Here is a 17,843-nt window from a genome sequence, read left to right as displayed (position 1 = left end):
AGACCTGTGATTAACAATGACTTGTGAGGACTGGACTACATCTCTGCAACTGACCTGGGCACTCTTGAAGGCCAGCTTTTTCTCTACTTCACTGCTGCTTGGCCCACACCATAGATACACCTCAGAGCCTGTATCTAGAATCATCACATCATCATCGGCAAGATCATCCTGATTAAAGATAAAAATGCTAACAAATAGATCATCTTACTCACAGCAGGATGCAGCTATGCAATGTTCCCATTGTCAAGCAGGTCTAGAAGCTGACAAAATAAACACTGCTTAGCCAAAAAGACGGCTTTCAATCTAAATCTGTACTTTTACTCTTGGACTTTAAAGGCCCTGTCACACTGTCACGTTCTGGCATGGTGTTCTTACCGCGACCAAGAAATTGACCAAAACGCACTTGATCCAGCACTCAAGACAAAAATTCTTGAAGCATTGTTTGTATGAAAGGATATTACACCCTTCTAAGCATCAACATAAACCTCAAGTTACTACTGACCCAATTTCATGGTGCTGCTAAGCAGTAAGCGCAGCAAAAAGGCACGCTTACCTCATAGCAAAAAGTTGCTTTAATCAGTGACGTAACAATAGAAACGTCCATGCGCGTGCAACCATTAGCACATCCACACAATGAAATAGTGCTTGGAATTTGCACAATTTTCTGCTATACATGTAGTTACCACAACTGTTTCGTTGTTAAGCAGTGCCATGAAAGTGGCCCCTGATTAATTTAGCATCTTTTCTAAAACTACATATATGAAACTGACATGCAAGAAACAATTCATTCTCTACCTGGCAAAAGTCCGAGCATTTCTCAGACACTGTGAAGAAACCCTTCTCATTGGAACACCTGAAGAGCCTAGAGTGATGCATATAGTAAGCCTCCTCATCATACTTGCGCTGGCCACCCAGCGCCACCCACCAGAAGTTCTCTGGCTCCTCTCCCTCACAGAGGAGCTGGAAGCTGTGGGTATCCTGCAAAGGGTCATCCCAACCAAGACAATGTATTCAGTTTAGAATTCAAAAATCTGGCATACCAAATATAGGAAAAGTTTATAGAAGACCCATTTCCTGTTTACTGAGAGGACTGATATTATTTCCACACAAATCGAAGCCATCAGCCCCTTGATCGTGAGAGCAATTCGTAGACATGACCTCAAATGATGGTAACGTAGAAATGACCTCAAATTTCAAATTTGATTCACTAGGAGCAAATGACTCGACTTGACTCAAGTCCCTCATCAGAAGACTTGACTCCAGTCGAAGGCTAATAACACTAGAGTCCCAAAAGTGTGCGAAAATATGTGTGCAGTGATCTTTTACGGTGCAAACATATTTAGGTTTGGGTACTATTACGGTGCAAAGTTATTTATGTTCAACTTGCAGCCGCCTAAACCTCGTGGTTTTATAATGTAGCGCACAAACTACAATCACGAAATCAGACATTAAACGCATTTCCTAATTCTCGGTTCATCATTGGCTTCAGGCGATTTCTTAAGGCCGTAAGTTGGATCTTCCTAATAAACTGGTGCTTTGTGTTCTTCCATTCTGTAATTTATTATATGGTGTTCAAATGTCAGTGACTTGAATTGACTCAAGCATAAATTTGACTTGACTCGACTACTTTCTGTGACTCAACTCTACTCGACTCCACCTGCTTAACCTAATGACTTGACTCAATTCAACTTGAGTCACTTCCTTAAAATGTCTCGACTCATTCATTTGGGCGACCAATAATGATTGTGAGCAATGGTGATGTCAGTTTTTATTAATATTTACAGGGCGAGATTCTTATAAGGGCCGTAACGCAATAGCAGCTCTGTAGTCGTATGCCTCATTTCGTTGGGCTGGGTCACAATTAATTGCGCAAGTGTGGTCAATTTGATGACGTCATTTGAACATGTTGCCCAATAGTTATTCTGGGTAATTTTTATTTCTGAACCAAGCAGGGTCCCGACTTTAAAAAAATACCAATATTAGCTGGTAGTACAATAGTTGCCACTTCATATTTTTTAAAGCACTTTTTGGCCATAATCCACTCACCTAACTCAAATTCTTGTTGTCCCCTTTCATATGATACCGCATTTGAGGTTGCGATACTAATAGTTCTGAAGATTTCATAGTTTTTCCACTTTTCAGCCGTGTCCAAATTACTGTTGAATTGCCCATGTATTGGTTCTACTTTCAATCAACTAATAGCGATGTTCTTGACTAAATATTATCAACTAAACACCCCCTCCGCACCCCCTGGATCCACCACTGCCTGTTGAGCGATACTTAATATGGGGACCGAAGATGCTATGCAGACAGCAAAAAGTCCCCATAACTCGGTCCTAATAATAGAAAACTTCTGCACAACGCGGTGTCAGCTAGGGCAAAAGACAGATTTTAGTTCACGTGTATATACATGAAGATTTAGGATTTCTGCCTTTGACAAAGAGGCCATTTCACACAAATTGGACATGGCTGAAAGCTTCAAAATTTATGAAATCTTCAAAACTACACGTACATGCATAACAACTTCAAAAGGGGACAAGACCTTTCATCTGAGTGGTGTGCCAGTGCGATGGAATATGGTTCAATGTACTTTTTGTAAAAAAAAAAGTTGTTAATGTATTATAAGGTAGTCATTTTGGCATCTTGTTTTTATATGCAAAAGGCAAATCTGATTGTGAGTTTGTCCTTTGAAGGCAGAGAGAAAGGTTCATGTTCTATTTTGTTTTGTTTTGTTTTATTATTAAATTGTGCCAAAGATGGGTGGACAAAATGTTGCGTGAGTTAGCATAACGCGAGTTACCGAAATACCTCCCTCTAGACAGGCACCGTTCTAGAGCCTATATTTTAGGGGGGCCAGCAGGGGTGGATCTAGACATTTTTGCAGGGAGGTGTGCTGAAATGTAGACCTTTTTTTGCTCCAGACACTTGGGCCTCTGAAAATCAAGGGGGGCGGGGGGGGGGGGGGGGGGGGGGCAGGGGGCGGGGGGCTCGTACCACATTTTCCATGGGGAGCGCTGATAATAATAGTGTACAGATGCCCCTTTCTCACGAGTATTGTTTTGGGGGGTGAGACAATTCGCATGTGACGTCGCCTTCTCAAATAGGCTACTGCCTATGGATTTTTTTTTAGGGGGGGGGGAGGGGCTAGACAATATTTTGGGGGGCTATAGCCCCCTAGAACCGCACCTGCCTCTAGAGATTTCATGATCATTTATTTTTTATAAATATTGTTCATAACATATGACTTACACCCTAACACCTAAGGATGTATGGGCACTGAAAAGTTTTTTCCAACAAGCCACAGTACGAGGAAACTTTCAAATGCAAGGTATTTAACATTTTTGCCATGTCCTTGTTTTTGTATCTAGTTACCGATAAAAAAAGTTACTGCTAAACCAACAAAAAGTTATTTTGTTGGCCTCTTTGTTTGTAGTGTAGTCACTTAAATTCAAGGGATCTTCTGTGAGACAAATCCACCCTAAAAATGCTTTGACTTCATAGAATGAACAGCACAGAGTTGACGTAAGACCCCCCCCCCCTTTAAATGTTACATTGCAACGTGAGTTACTATGGAATTGCCCAACAAATGAAATTTCAACCAAGTCTTCATACATGAATGTAAATTTTACAAACACTAGATATAAGTTCTTCCATTGTCACATGCGTATGTGTATTCACATAGTACAGCTTTTGTGCCGTTTTATTGAGCATTGTAAGCCCAAGTATCTGCATGTGATCAAATATCGTACAGTTTCCAGGGACATTGGAATATTTCATATCAGTATGCCTATTTAGGGCCATTCTTCGGTCACCTTGTGACGCACAATTGGTCTCGTTTGAGTTTTGAAGCTTTACCTTTTGTTATTACATCTGACATATTACTTTCACTGATTCCTCAGGTTAGTACTTTTTACTCCCTACCTCAGAGTATTGTTTCTACTTTCACAAATTTTGTCAAAATATTAGGAGAGGTCATCAAAGTTTTGTGACATCAGACGGAAAATTCACGCCATTCTCCAACGTTCTAAGGACACACACACACCCATACTAATTTTGGGGTACCGTAGTCTAGTCTTTTGTGATTTATAGAATGCATAAATAAAGTACATCCTCTGTTTTAGTTCTACTATAGCAATTGTTCTGCGGTCACTTGTGTGACATTTTGATCGGACATGTGTGTGACATTTTGTAATTAAATTTATGCTAATTTATGCACGGAAAGACCAACTTATAAAACATCTCAAGAAATCTGCGTCTTTACTTACTTTACTTTACTTACAGGAATCATTTGTATTACATCACATAAAAAATAAAAAAACAAAAATTTTTTTAATATAGTTTCAATTTCTGAAGAATCGCCCTTTACAATGATGTGATCAGTGACATGATAACAATGATAACTCACATCAAACATGTCATAGGCCAGATCCTCTGCTACTCTGGCTGTCTCAGGGTCAGCTCTGCTGCCAATCCAAGAGTAGACAATTCCCTTACTGTCCTGGTTCCTGAATGGTACCTTCAGAATGTAACTACAGCAATGACACACAGATTTTCATGTAAGCTCTTCGATAAAAACTTCATTTCGAGGGGTGGAAACACATGTTCAAGCAAATCAACGTAAAAGTAACCTTATTCTCTCTGGACAACTTAAAGATCGTCTAATCCACACTACAGAGTCCTTAACTTGATCCAAGAAATGTGAAAGCAACTAGAAATGAAGTGTAAACCTATGGCGAGCAGGCCTTACTTATTTTTATGTAATTATATTTCAGGGATTTTATACATCAGGGATTTTATACATCAGGGCTTAATTGACCAAGGATTTTGTCATGGGACGGATTCACTTAAAAAAAAATACTGAAGGAACAGCCATCTTTGTTTTCCAGTGTTTTCTTCCTGAGAATCCTCTTGCCGCGATGGCACACGCCCTCCCATCAGAAGGGACATCCTTCAATCTGAGGGACACTGCCAGCGGGCATTGCCTTCCCTGACATTAAAATGACCAGCGTGTCAAAAAAACATTTTATATCTGTTTCTAAAGGGGTTTTCATCCTCTTGCGTTAAAATTAGCTTCGAAATTGTTGCAAAAATTTATCTTAGACCAAAACTCACCTTTTACAAAAAGATTGATTTCAAGACGATATACCAATTAATGTACGTTATCATGAGGTAAGACGACCCTTACGAGCATTGCTAAGGAATTTAGGACGTGTTGAACGTTTGGTAAAATCAGTCTTAGGATGAGTTGTGAGTTAGGATGAGTTCAAAGTTAGGATGAGTTGCTCTTTCTGAGACGCATCAGCATTTCGTGAAATCGGTCCCTGTACTGTGATTTGATCCATGAGAAGACTAACTTTAATGTAGTAATGCAAAGGAAGTACTTGTAGATGACAGAGTGCAAATACAATCATGGAGGTCATAGGTTAGATTGATCCCAAAATGACCATATTACTGTATAATGAGCATCTTCTTTAATGTCATGAACAAATGAACCATCAAGTTCACACTTTGAAACCTGATGTATACTGTTAAATCGTCCAAAACATCCATCTGGGAAGGGGGGGGGGGAGCTACTTGAGGTATACTTAAGTTAGCAACTTGAGTTTACAAACTTGGTCATGAATACTCGGCATCATGTGCACAAACACACTGGCTCTTGTGAGTGGGTGTTGCTGCATAACCCACCAGAATTCGGAGTTCAGCCACTGCACAGTTGGATGCACCTGAACACAACGTGTGCTCAGTGGTCCGCCATTGGATCTAATGTGGTAGAAGGATGGGTTCAAGCTCTGCTCCTGTTCTGAATCAGCCGCTGATGATAACCGACGACGGCCGCGGTTGATCACAAAGTTCTTCTTGAAATGTGACAGGAATTTCAGGTTTTCTTGTTGCTGGAATACAAAAACAAACAACACTTGTTTTCTTCTCTAGGGGTCAGTTCATACTTTGTTTCATACGATCATTACCATCACACCAACAACGCTTGCATTCTTTTGGCCATTACTCTAACAAATTGTCCTTGCTCTAAATCTCACATGAGGTATGGAATTTAAAAGGTTCAATGTTTCAATTTAGGTATTTTTTTCTTTGCAGTGTTTTGAATAATTTAGAAACGAAAGAAATGAAATAATTTGAAAGGCCTTTCTTCAAAATGCAACTATCAATAAACCACTTCACAGAAAAGCCAGTTGTATTGTCCACAATGGAAAATCAACAATTCTAGCATTTCTCTTCTCTTCATGTTTGAAGTTGTAATTTTGCATAAGTTATAAGAAAACAAACATTTGTTCCTCAGCTGGTTAGAAGAACAAATTATTAGTCTTTAGCAAAAGCCTAAACTTAAAGTTTTGTTATGAAAAGACCATACATTCTCAAATAATTTTCATTATGTATTATAGCAACAAAAAAAGAAGATCATGACATATGACTCAATTGACAAAACCTTAGTGGGCGTACAGGTAAAATTAGACAATATTGATTCAGGGTAATTATCAGCACTCAGACTCTATGCGGTCTTAAACAGAGTGATTAATACCGACCGACCACATATTTATTCCCATTCATAAATACCTTTTCGTTAAAAAAAATCCAATATTTTGGTCAAAAAATCCCGATTTTGTTCAACAAGTTCACTTCATGATTTTTGAAACATCCCTCTAGCTAAATAATGGAGTGTTCAGCTGGCGATTAAGATGTAAACAACCCTTTTATGGAGATTGACGCGCGCGTGGCACGTTCTGTGTGATGTCGCGCAGAACGCACCTGGGGCGTTGCATTTTGAATTTAGAACTGTAAAATTCTGACTCACTGGTAGTGTTGTGCATGCCTACGCGAGGACTGTGAACGTTCAACCAATAAAACGGTAAAAGGCACCGGATTTCATGGGAGTCCACATTTTATGTGACACTGGAAAAGTGTTTAAGACCAGCTAGGCATGTCTTTATCATCCGTTTAAGACCGGCCATGTGACGGGCTCTCGACCAATAGGAATGGCTAAACTGTCTGAGGTATTTATGAATGTGGGATAATGATGCTGCAAAGGCGTTTTACAGGTGTTAGTTTCCAATGTGCCACCTTTCAACAGTCAATATCCTGCATAACATATTATGCAGCAAATCACCCATCATTCATAAATATATTGGGAAGTCTTGTAAATAAAATAGTCATTGGACTCACTTAAATTCAGACAACCATCATGTGCGATCAAAGTATACATTATAATTGCTGAGTCCTTGTGCAGAAGGAATACAGTTTTGTGAGAGGACATCCGTTTTTCACAATAACTGGCACCTCAGTGGCAGGTAGTGATACACTACATCATAAGTCATCGCTACAGATACCTCTCTAACCTTACCTGACAGAGCCGCACAACTTCCAACTTGTCACCAAACAAGGACTCAAACTTCTTCTGTAAACTAAAGGTGAAGGTCAGCCAGCCCATGTTGCTGGCATCCCGGCCCTGCCAGAAGTAGACGGTGCATTGGAAGTCCTCCTCAGGTTCCTCCTCATCATCCTTGTCTTCATTGTCTATGTCCTCATCCTCTTCCCGTTCATGGGTGTCAGCCTTTTTCTCTTCCTCCCCCTCCTCTGGAAGGTCCTTAGGCACCCAGTAGCGACAGAGGAACACATAGCTGTCCCCACTGTAGAAGTGACCTTTGTGGCAAATTGACAAATATTGTTTAAAAATGCCACAAGTGAGACTTGCGCAAATCCCTCCCTAACCAAGATGGAAGATTTCTATTGTTTTAGCAATAGTGACCTGTCGGCCCCAAAATCAATAAGCTTCTTAAGACTACCAAGAGCAACCTACAAATCAAATTTCAAGTTCCTAACTAAAGTATTTCTCAAGTTATCGTGCTGACAATGTTTCTATTGTTTTAGCAAAAGTGACCTTGGCCTATAACCTGTCAGCCCAAAATCAATAGGCTTCTCAAGACTATCAAGAACAACCTACAAACCAGATTTTAAGTTCATAAGTAAAGTATTTCTCAAGTTAACGTGCTGACAAGAGTTAACCTAACCAAAACATAGCACACATACACATACAAGTGTGTATTTGCCTGAAATCGGGGACCCCCTGTTGTCCCTCTTTTGTTTGAACTTGACCTTTTTTAAGCAAATGTTTTGTACACGAATCCAAATTGGGGACCTATTGTCCTCTATTGTTCAACGTCCCCTTTTGAATGCAGAAACAAACTCACATACACACAGAAGGAATACGCTATTACAATATCCTCCTCCGGCTTACAGCCAGGGGGATAAAAAGCAAAATACAGAATGACTAAACAATGTCAACCAATCCTGGCTATATCTTCTTACCAGAGGTTCTCCTCCAATAAAATCAATATAGAATTTGTGTTGGAGGGAAGTGGGTTTATTATGAGCTTGCTAAATAACTTGCTAAAGCAAACACAATAAATAGTATAAAGCAGAATTCACCCTTAACTTTGTTCTTCACCCTTCATGACATTTATAGGATGTAAAATTGGACCAGATCACACTACATAGGCCACGTTTGTTTAAGGAGCGCCGTACATGCAGTACTGTCTGTATCCCGATGACCTACTCACGCCAATTGCCAGAGTAAAAAAGGCTACACGCTCATTCATAAAAAGGCCAGACAGTATACTGAAGTCTGTGTCCTGTACTTTTTTCTGCTTTTATGTACCTACACAAAAAACAGTGTTAGGCCAAAAAAAAAAAGTCTCCGGTTTCTGGTATGCGCGCGCGTCGCCGCAGCCATGCGCGTCGGCAAAATGAAAAAGTTTTTTTTTTCAATACAAGATGATGTCTCAAAACCACCAAACTCACTGGTTTGACTGGAATTCTGCTGCTGCACAATTTTAACGTGTTTTTAGATGGGGTTATGATCGAGAATAAGCTTTATGTGGCCTCTCTGGACTCCCATATATTTGCACTAAGTTTAGTCGGGCACCATTTGCAGTCATCAGCCGACATTTGAAGCCAAAAAAAAAAAAAAAACAGGTAAAAAAAAAAAAAAGCCGCGTCGCCGCACCACTTTTGGGGCAAGCTCCATACCAGAAACCGGAGACTTTTTTGGGGGGGCCTTAGTCTTCCTTTTTAATTTTAGCCCGCCGCACACGAAAGTATCTGCTGAGCAAAAGTCATTCGTGACCATTCACTAAGCATGTACATGTAACACAAAAAATATCACGTCCTTCAGGTTGCCTGCCTCATGGCCTTGCAAGGCAGAAAACGTAGCAAATTTGACAGCACAAGGTGATATCATCTGAGCTAAGTGCTGAACAAACGGCCTAGAATGACATTTTGCTCAGCAGGCAGATCTCTTGTTCTTGCGATTTCGGCACAATATTCGGTGGCACATCGGCATGAAAAAAAAATCAAATGCGCGGCAATATCAGATTTTTTTCTAAGACCGGCTAAAAAAAACAAGCAGATATTCATGGCTACGCAGAAAAGTTTCATACCTTATCTCACTAATTTTTAGTTGCCAGGCAGGCTACTTAGAGAATGTTTTTGACTAGCCCGATGCTGTTTTGACTTGCATTTGGCTAGCGGGCTACCACTAAGGTCAAATCCTGGTATAAAATCTATATGGTTGACTTGATAAACAGTTGCATTGACTCTTGTACAAAATGCGCTTTATTAAGCGCGGTTTATTACTGCTATTATTTTTGCTAGACAAGATATTTCTAATTTCCTAGGATGTGATGAAGTACTTCACAGAACTTTTCTTTCAACAAAACTCTTGATATCCATAAAAAAAATCTGGAGGATACATACCAATTTCTTTATCAGGAAGCCGTACAAATTTCTTGCCCTCTAATACAAAGGATTCCATGCCATCAAGATCCTCATTCCAATCCTCCATCAATTGATCCTGACAAGGAAAAATAAACAGTCATGAATTGTTCTTAACCTTCTGTGTAAGAGGCCCTTGTTAAACAAAATGATAATTTATCTTTAAACTATGACTTTTATGCTCATTCACCAATTAAAATGTCCTGAAAAACACCTGAGCATTAGTCATACCAGACATTGCTACATGCAAACAAACACTGCAAAAATGAATATAGTCCTATTTTGTAATTTAAGAACTTGTTTATAAAACATCATAACCAATTATATTGTTATCAAGGGATTAAACCTCAAATGTGCGATGCAAAATCTGGTTTAGGTGGTCTTCTGTTTGTGGCCAAGCAGGGTGGGCTCCTTCAGTTTTGCTTTTAGAGCAGGTTGTAGAACTACACCCTCTCACAAATTGATTGTTAGCTCCAGATGCCAATTTGCTCAACATGGCTGAGTTTGTCTCTGCAATCCGTCAGTGCAGTAGGTAGCAGGATAGTGGCATTCCAACTGTCTGGGTTACTTACGGCTTCATGACTAGGCATAGAGGGTTGTCTTGGCAGGAAGAGAGCTGATAAGTCAGTTTTCATCTCGCTCTGTCCATCTGCTGCATCCTACAGATCAAACAATCAAAAGAAAAGTGAACATGGTAGTTAAAATGAAGAAATGTAATCACGTGTTTAGAAAGATACGAATATTAAGAGTGTGTATGCCAGGAATATTTCCTAAATGCATGAATTCTCGGACTTTGTTTTCATGTGAAAACTGCAGCCAAACATCATACATGATCTAGTATCAATAGTGAATGTTGAAAGATAAGTGTCTGTGCTCTTCAACTTGATATGAAACCTGCTCCAACAAAACTCAGACAAACTGGACACATTCAGTCTGAGGAGCCTACCTACAATACACTGGCTACACTCTGAAAATAAAGGTCTAACACTGAGCATTCCCATCATCCTGTGTTCAAAAAAGGTGATAAGTCCATCCTGGCAAATTATAGGCCGGTTGCTCTCACGTCAGTCTTGTGCAAAGTACTAGAGCGAGTCGTTGCATCGGCCTTAACCGATCACACAGATATGTTAGGCTTATTAAACAGCAATCAACATGGCTCTATAAAACATCGTAGCTGTGTAACCCAACTTGTTAACGTTTTGCACCAGTGGGCGTCTGCCCTCGACCAACCACGCCCTCCCCGTGTTGACGCTGTTTTCCTCGACATGTCTAAGGCATTTGACAGGATGCCGCACGGTGTCCTGCTTGAGAAACTGGCCTCACGTTTTAACATCCGGGGCACCGTGTGGCATTGGGTCAGATCCTTCTTAACAAACCGTAGACAGCGTGTGATATTCCAGGGTAGTGCTTCGTCTTGGGCAGATGTTTCTTCTGGTGTCCCACAAGGGAGTGTTCTAGGTCCTACTTTGTTCAATTTATTTGTTAATGACATTTCTGACAGTGTTTCTTCTAGATGTGTTATGTTTGCTGATGATGCGCTGCTTTTTCGTGTTATCCAGTCCCAAGTGGACGAGCATCATCTTCAGACTGATCTTAATCACCTTCTTCATTGGTCATTGTGTAATCACTTGGCTTTTAATCCTTCCCAAACAAAGGTTATGCACATTACTCGAAGAAGAAATATTCATCCTCCTACTTACAATCTTGGTAATTCCCCTTTAGCCGCTTCCTCATCCGTTCAGTACCTAGGTATCACTATTAGCTCTGACCTTAGCTGGAATTCCCATGTTAATGTAATTGTTTCTCGTGCCAATCGCCTCTTAGGTTTTATCCGATCAGTTGCTGGAGGTTCATCCACCCGAGCATTTTTCACACTGTACAAATCGCTTGTCCTACCTGTCCTCGAATATGGTATCCCTTGCTGGGGCCCGCACACGCTATCACAAGAACAACAGATTGAGCGTGTGCAACGTTCAGCAACCCGAATTGCCCTAAAACAACGGCGAGGTCAGATGACATATGAGGACAGGCTTGACCGGCTTAACTGGTTCTCCTTATCATCCAGAAGACAATACCTACTATGTTCCTTTGTGTTTAAATGTTTACACGGTTTATGCCAATGTGAGACCATCAGTGACAACATCCTAATCAACCCACGCCACCCAGATGTGCTTACATTCCGCCATCTTCATTCACGCACACAAGCTTTGTTTCATTCCCCCACCCGCAGTTTCCCTAGAATATGGAATTCTTTACCGCCTCATGTCAAAGACTCAGCTGTTGTCGACTCCCTTCCTCGATTCCTTAGGGCCCTCAAGCAGGCATTCTTATCGTAACTTAGGTCAAACCATTGCTCTTTTTTTTTGGCTGTCATTTTGATCACCCCTGCGGGGGCCGTTGTTTTCCGTGTTTGTAATCTGTCTTTTCAACGTTATGTGCGGGGGCTGCATACCCACGGGTAATAGCAGTTCATTTTACTTTTGCGGTCCCTGACCCACATAACTGTCATTTGTCTTGTCATGTATTCAGATTTTCGTCCCAGGTCCCCGCTACCCTCTTACTGTACTTGTTGGTTGTTGTTTTATGCACGTTTTACTCAATTTTGTTTTGTTTTGTTTTTGTGATGGTCGAATAAATAATAATAATAAAAAGATGGCCTCCACATCCCCTTACAGCCATCTGATCCTCCCACTTATTCATGTTTAGCCTATTAGCACTTGCATGCATACACTATATTGGTCATTTACTGACCGGAGAATATTGTGAAAAATGCTGTGGAAAACAACATCCCTCAAACAATAGAAAATACTGCTCTTCCTGTTTATTTGGCTGTACAGCATGTTTTGTTTGTTTCAAAGAGTATGAAACACTGTTTTCTGTCAATTAGTCCTTTTGTGTGTATGACAATATATCTGTGACTTTTGACCTTTTAAAAATTAGAAAATTAATAAAATGTACAGTATTTTGCCAATAGGTCATGTGTTTGCTGCTGGTAAAAGGTATCTATTTCCAAATATGCATACAAAAGTTGGTAAATAACATTTCAACAATTGTTTATAATTACGATGTCATATGGCCTCACTATGACATGTATGACCTTTTACGTCTGAATATATAAAAATTGAAAATTACACAGAAATATAAACTAACAAATCTGTCTGTATGCAAATATTTGTAAATAACGGAGATAAATCACCTTGACCATGTTGACCCTCTATGTCATCTAATTTAACTTGACCTCTAATGTGACCTTTGACTTCTTAGATAAGTAAAAAGTAAAAACAAAAAGCCTACATGTAATCGTACAAGCATGACAAGACAGTAATCCCATAGAGCAATTCCATGTCCAAAGTAAGTACAGATACATGAGAATGATAAAAGTACTTTTCTGTCATTGGAAAATTGGATGACACAATAAAAAACATACTAGAAATATCATTACCAACATGATGAATGAACACGATAACAACCAATCTGCTTTTTCTGAACATTACAATGTTTATTCAAATCACGGTCACGATGTGTACAGTGTGTACACATGGCCTTTTCATGGTCTGTGGAGTCTACTTTGCCTCATTTTAGTCACTATCACCTCAAAGCCTCTAAGTCTTCACTATCAGAATCATTTTTACGAATGTCTTGCAAGACAGCCTTGGCAAGGCCGCCATGGTGTTTGTTCATGAGTGTTTACATACGAGCACAATTTTTCATACATATCTGAACAGTATTACATACATATATGGTGCGAAACTTTTGAAAGAGCTCTTCCAGCACACCAGAACGGATCCAGAACACAATCTTTTTGGGGGGTGGGGGCAAAAAAATTGGGTCGAGCCGTGCCCAATGACTAAGGGCATCGGAGCGTCGTTCACCACTTCAGGCGGGCCACCAATGGCGCCTGGCTGGCGTTGGTAGATATGACTGACAATAAAGCGGAAATCGATTAAAAGGCTTGCATAAAGTTGGCTTGGGAGACCGAGTCCTCACCCTGGTGGCGTTTGCCCCAGTTGGATCGGTCTGACGAGTCCACCGAGCTTGAAGAAGAATGGCATGATCGTCGACCTGCCTCATTTTTCTTACTCTTCTTTCTTGAAGAATGGCCCCGGGGTACATCCATTGAAAATTTAGATGAAGCGTGGGGTGCTGGGACCCCTGAACAACGGATAAAATCAGATGACGAGGGCGGTCCCTTAGAGCGGTATATAATAGAGCCGGGCAGCCCGGGTTCCCCCAGGTGGCCCGCTGTGCATCGCTCATGTAATGTCCGACTGACAGCGCCTCAAGCCCAATGGGTTGAGTGAACACTGTCCAGTCTGGATGCCCGACTGACAGCACCTCAAGCCCCATGGAGAACAGTGGAAAGTTTTTTAAAGCAGAAGTGATTTGGTCTAATGTTAAGAGTTGAGAGGTCGCAAGTTGATAATGGGTCGCCATTTGCCTGACTTCTTCAGAACAAGAAGGAAGGTTGAAGTGATGCAAAGGATGGATCCGGCTGGGAGTAGAATGATGGCATTCTTGTCCTCAGAAACTTCATTTCCCTCTCTTTTAAAAGCAGCCAAGAATGCAGGGTCTGTGGGAACAGGAGTTGGTTGCCAAGGTCGTAGAGGATTACTGGTGAATTCCAGGTGGTATCCTGAAGAGATTGTCTGAAGAACCCAGATGTCTGAGGTTATGTGAGAGAACCTCTGGCTGAAATCTTCAAACGACCACCTACTAGATCTGAAGCAGGAAAGATAAGTACTCTGCTGCAGTCAGAACCCCTTGGTCAGTAAAAACAGGCCGTGGTTTATTCTTACTGGTCTGGCTGGAGACAGAAGTAGAATGAAGTTTTGATGAGCGTTGGGGAATATCCAACTTGTTTTGGTCTTCAGGCATTTGGTCTCTTGCATCGTGGCCTCGTGAAACCTGTTGTCAAAAAGATTGCCCCTCCCAGGGGAAGATCTAGCAGGCGGTAATTAGAACCAACTCATGGGAGGAACAATTTGATATCCAGGACATTTCAACAGCATTTGTCCAGGAAATGGAACATCTCAGGCAATTTACTCGCATCAGACAAAGAAGGATCTTCATAACATCATGCATGGGCATCAGACAATTTGTGGATTTTCACTTAAGTCCTTGGCTTCTGAAGACAGGGGGGGGGGGTCGAAAAATATCTTTCAGAAATTGTTTATCTTGAACCTCAACCACGAGCTGGACTGCGAATGGGCTCGTGGATCCTCCCACTCCAATACCCAGCTTCAGACCGTGAGTAATCAATTGAAAATCCATGTCCGAATGGAATCACGACGTGGACCACAAATGGGCCAGTGTAACACACCATGGTCCCCCCCCCCCTCTGATGTACGGATTCACACCGTGAGTAATCACTAGAAAATTGATGTCGGCCCCAACGTCGATTGTTCTGAGTCCAAACGGGTCAGTGGGATCCTGAGCTGTACCACGAATGGGCCCATGTAACACCCCCCCCCCCCAAGCGACTGGTGTAGTCACTGTAGCGATGTGGAGAATGCGACCTTGTCCTTGAGTGAAAAGTACGCCAAGATCTCTCGAACAATGCGACGTGTAGTGGTTTTAGCCTGGAATGCCGCATGGATACGATGTCTGTGACTTGTAGTCCAAATGACGAAGAACCTTTGGAAATTACACCACGCTTGGAGCTGGAAGCGGTAGAGAAAATCTCATGGCTTTCCCGGAAATCTTGGTTCTGTGTATGACCATATAGCTGTAGTAGTATGGCTAAAACGTTATGACCGTGGTGAGGGTGCCGGTAATGCCCGGGTCTCTGTGACCATGCAGGCGGGGAGGTCGAATTACCAAGTGGCACAGTGATGCTGAACGCCAAGTCCCGCCATCCCACATTTATATGTGAGCCAACCTCCGATTCTGTTGCTTGCCTGTGCTCTTGTAGACACCCAAATGTATGCGAGATTTGCTGGGGAGCAGCAGTGACTCTGGCTGGAGAAGGGCTCGTCCCTGAGGCATTTCTGACCGTCGTAATCAGGGGAATGGACCCAGTCGTAGTTGCAGAAAATATTACACTTGCAGTGTTAATTGGAGGGTGATTTTCCTGATGAACGACTTGAGCTATTAAACAGTTTCTTTTTGTTTTGGCAACATCCGCTAATGTTACAAGCACAGCGAGAAACTGTTCGCATGCATTAAAATCACACTATGTGCACTTATGCATCGCTGAAAAAAACTAGGACGAGCTGTTGTGTTACAGGGTCCTTTGTGGGACAAGCAGAGGGCACGGAGGGATGGCTTGGATGCTTGGATGCTAAATCTTTTCGGTGAGATTTGTGCGCTTGTGCGCTGATATGCAAATGTAGGTAAAATGCAGGTATGATATTCATTTTTAATTTGTGGCATTTGGACCATTTTGAAATTTTGGCACTCTGTAGAAATGCCCATAGGGGTATGGGGGGGGGGGGTTGGACTATTTTGACGTGGGTGGTGCCACTTACACCCCTATTATACTACTCGAAAATAGGCCACATACATATCACCAAGGGCAAATCATGGAACAAAAAAGAAATGACAGCCTCTTGGGGGGCCTCAAGCTGTTTAATAATTTATTTTTTTTAAAACAGAGGGTTGAAAGTGCAATGCTGACTGCAGCTGATATGGGCATTTTATTTCCTGCCATTTCCCACTGCCTTTGTCACTAAAGGGTTAGTATGTGATTACTACCTTCTGTATTGCGGGTTTCTTTAGAACAGCCTCTGCACGGCGGGTATAGTCAACGGCAAGAACATCATCCCAGCCCGAAAACTTGGACTTGAATACCTGACTTTCAGTCCTATCCCATGAAAAAGACAAGAGAATGGATAAAAGGTGAAAAACAATGGTACTTTTTTTTCGAAATTTGTTTATCAACTGACTTGTGCTATTAGATCCAAGACAAAGGTCAAACACAGGGATATAAAAAATATTACAGACTTCTCTCTTTTTAAAGTGTTCTATTTGAACTCTACTTTTGAAACGTAACTATTTGTTTGTCCAAACTACATACTATAATGTAATGAAGATTTGGTGGAATTGAGTGTGTACCACATTTCCTTGCAGTCTTTAGGTTTTTTTAAAGCTTCTCTGATATAGTTTTAAAATTCCGATACCAAACCAAGGTAGTTTCATGTTAATAGTGTTCATTTAACAATGTATTCACCCAACAACTTTCAAACAACATGCTTCTTAAATCTTAAATCTTAATTAGTACTATGAATATGTATTTATCCTGACTAACATAAAGAAAGTTGTTTGTGAAACAGATTTAAAACTAGCTGAAGGCATTATTTTCTGTGAACATCAAGTTAAAACAAGAACATATTGAACAGGAAAATAATTTAAATTTAAAACATTATTTTGGGATGAAAATTTTGTGAGACGAACTTCAATCTCTAAAATATAACAATAAGCGTGAAGGGGGGGGGGGGACTGGAAACCAATATAGGGAACTGGTTAAATCCCAACTTAAACAAAACAACTTTGAATAAGGGAATAAATGTGTGCTTGGCTGGTTTTAAACAGTATGTTTGAGACCGTTTGGAGTCTGGATGCTGATAATTACCTTAGCCGAACATACTTTTTGGTAAAAAATAAAAACATTTGGGTCCAAAGTCTAAACAAGTCAAACATTATAACTATTTTGTTCAACAATTTTACTTCATGTTTTTCAAACACTCCTCTAGCTATATTATGGAAGTCTATCTCACGCAAAGTCGTAAATAACCACTTATATGGAGAATGCAGCTGTGCCAGTGTAGTGTAAATTTAGGACTGTGAAATACTGACTCACTGGTAGTATTGCGGATGCCTACGTGAGGATTGTGAACGTTCAACCAATAAAACGGTAAAAAGCACTGGATTTCAAAGGAGTCCAAATTTCATGTGACACTGGAAAAGTGTTTCAGACCAGCCAGCCTGTCTTTATCAACCGTTTAAAACCGGACACGTAACGGGCTCTCAACCAATAGGAATGAGCAAACTGTCTTAGGTATATCTATGAATAAGATATTAGTCCAAAACACTTTCACTCACTATCATTCATTCAGATATAT

At 40.8% G+C, this 17,843-nt stretch overlaps 1 protein-coding gene across 2 annotated transcripts in view; it reads right to left on the bottom strand.

Moving 5' to 3' along the window:
* Positions 1-17,843, bottom strand: part of LOC119735021 (protein flightless-1 homolog) — a 70,641-nt gene that overhangs the window by 3,641 nt on the left and 49,157 nt on the right. For both annotated transcript variants that reach the window (XM_038208700.1, XM_038208701.1), the window contains 8 exons: positions 16,477-16,585; positions 10,356-10,442; positions 9,766-9,862; positions 7,355-7,653; positions 5,686-5,891; positions 4,406-4,529; positions 796-978; positions 55-168 (listed from right to left, as the gene is read on the bottom strand). In XM_038208700.1, coding sequence (XP_038064628.1) covers positions 55-168; positions 796-978; positions 4,406-4,529; positions 5,686-5,891; positions 7,355-7,653; positions 9,766-9,862; positions 10,356-10,442; positions 16,477-16,585 — 1,219 coding nt within the window. The remainder of the gene's footprint in view (positions 1-54; positions 169-795; positions 979-4,405; positions 4,530-5,685; positions 5,892-7,354; positions 7,654-9,765; positions 9,863-10,355; positions 10,443-16,476; positions 16,586-17,843) is intronic.

The sequence above is a fragment of the Patiria miniata genome, unplaced genomic scaffold (genome assembly GCF_015706575.1).
Source record: "Patiria miniata isolate m_02_andy unplaced genomic scaffold, ASM1570657v1 HiC_scaffold_28, whole genome shotgun sequence".
Taxonomy (NCBI): Eukaryota; Metazoa; Echinodermata; class Asteroidea; order Valvatida; family Asterinidae; genus Patiria; species Patiria miniata.
Note: the sequence above shows the minus strand (reverse complement) of the source record. Positions and strands in the feature narration are given on the sequence as shown.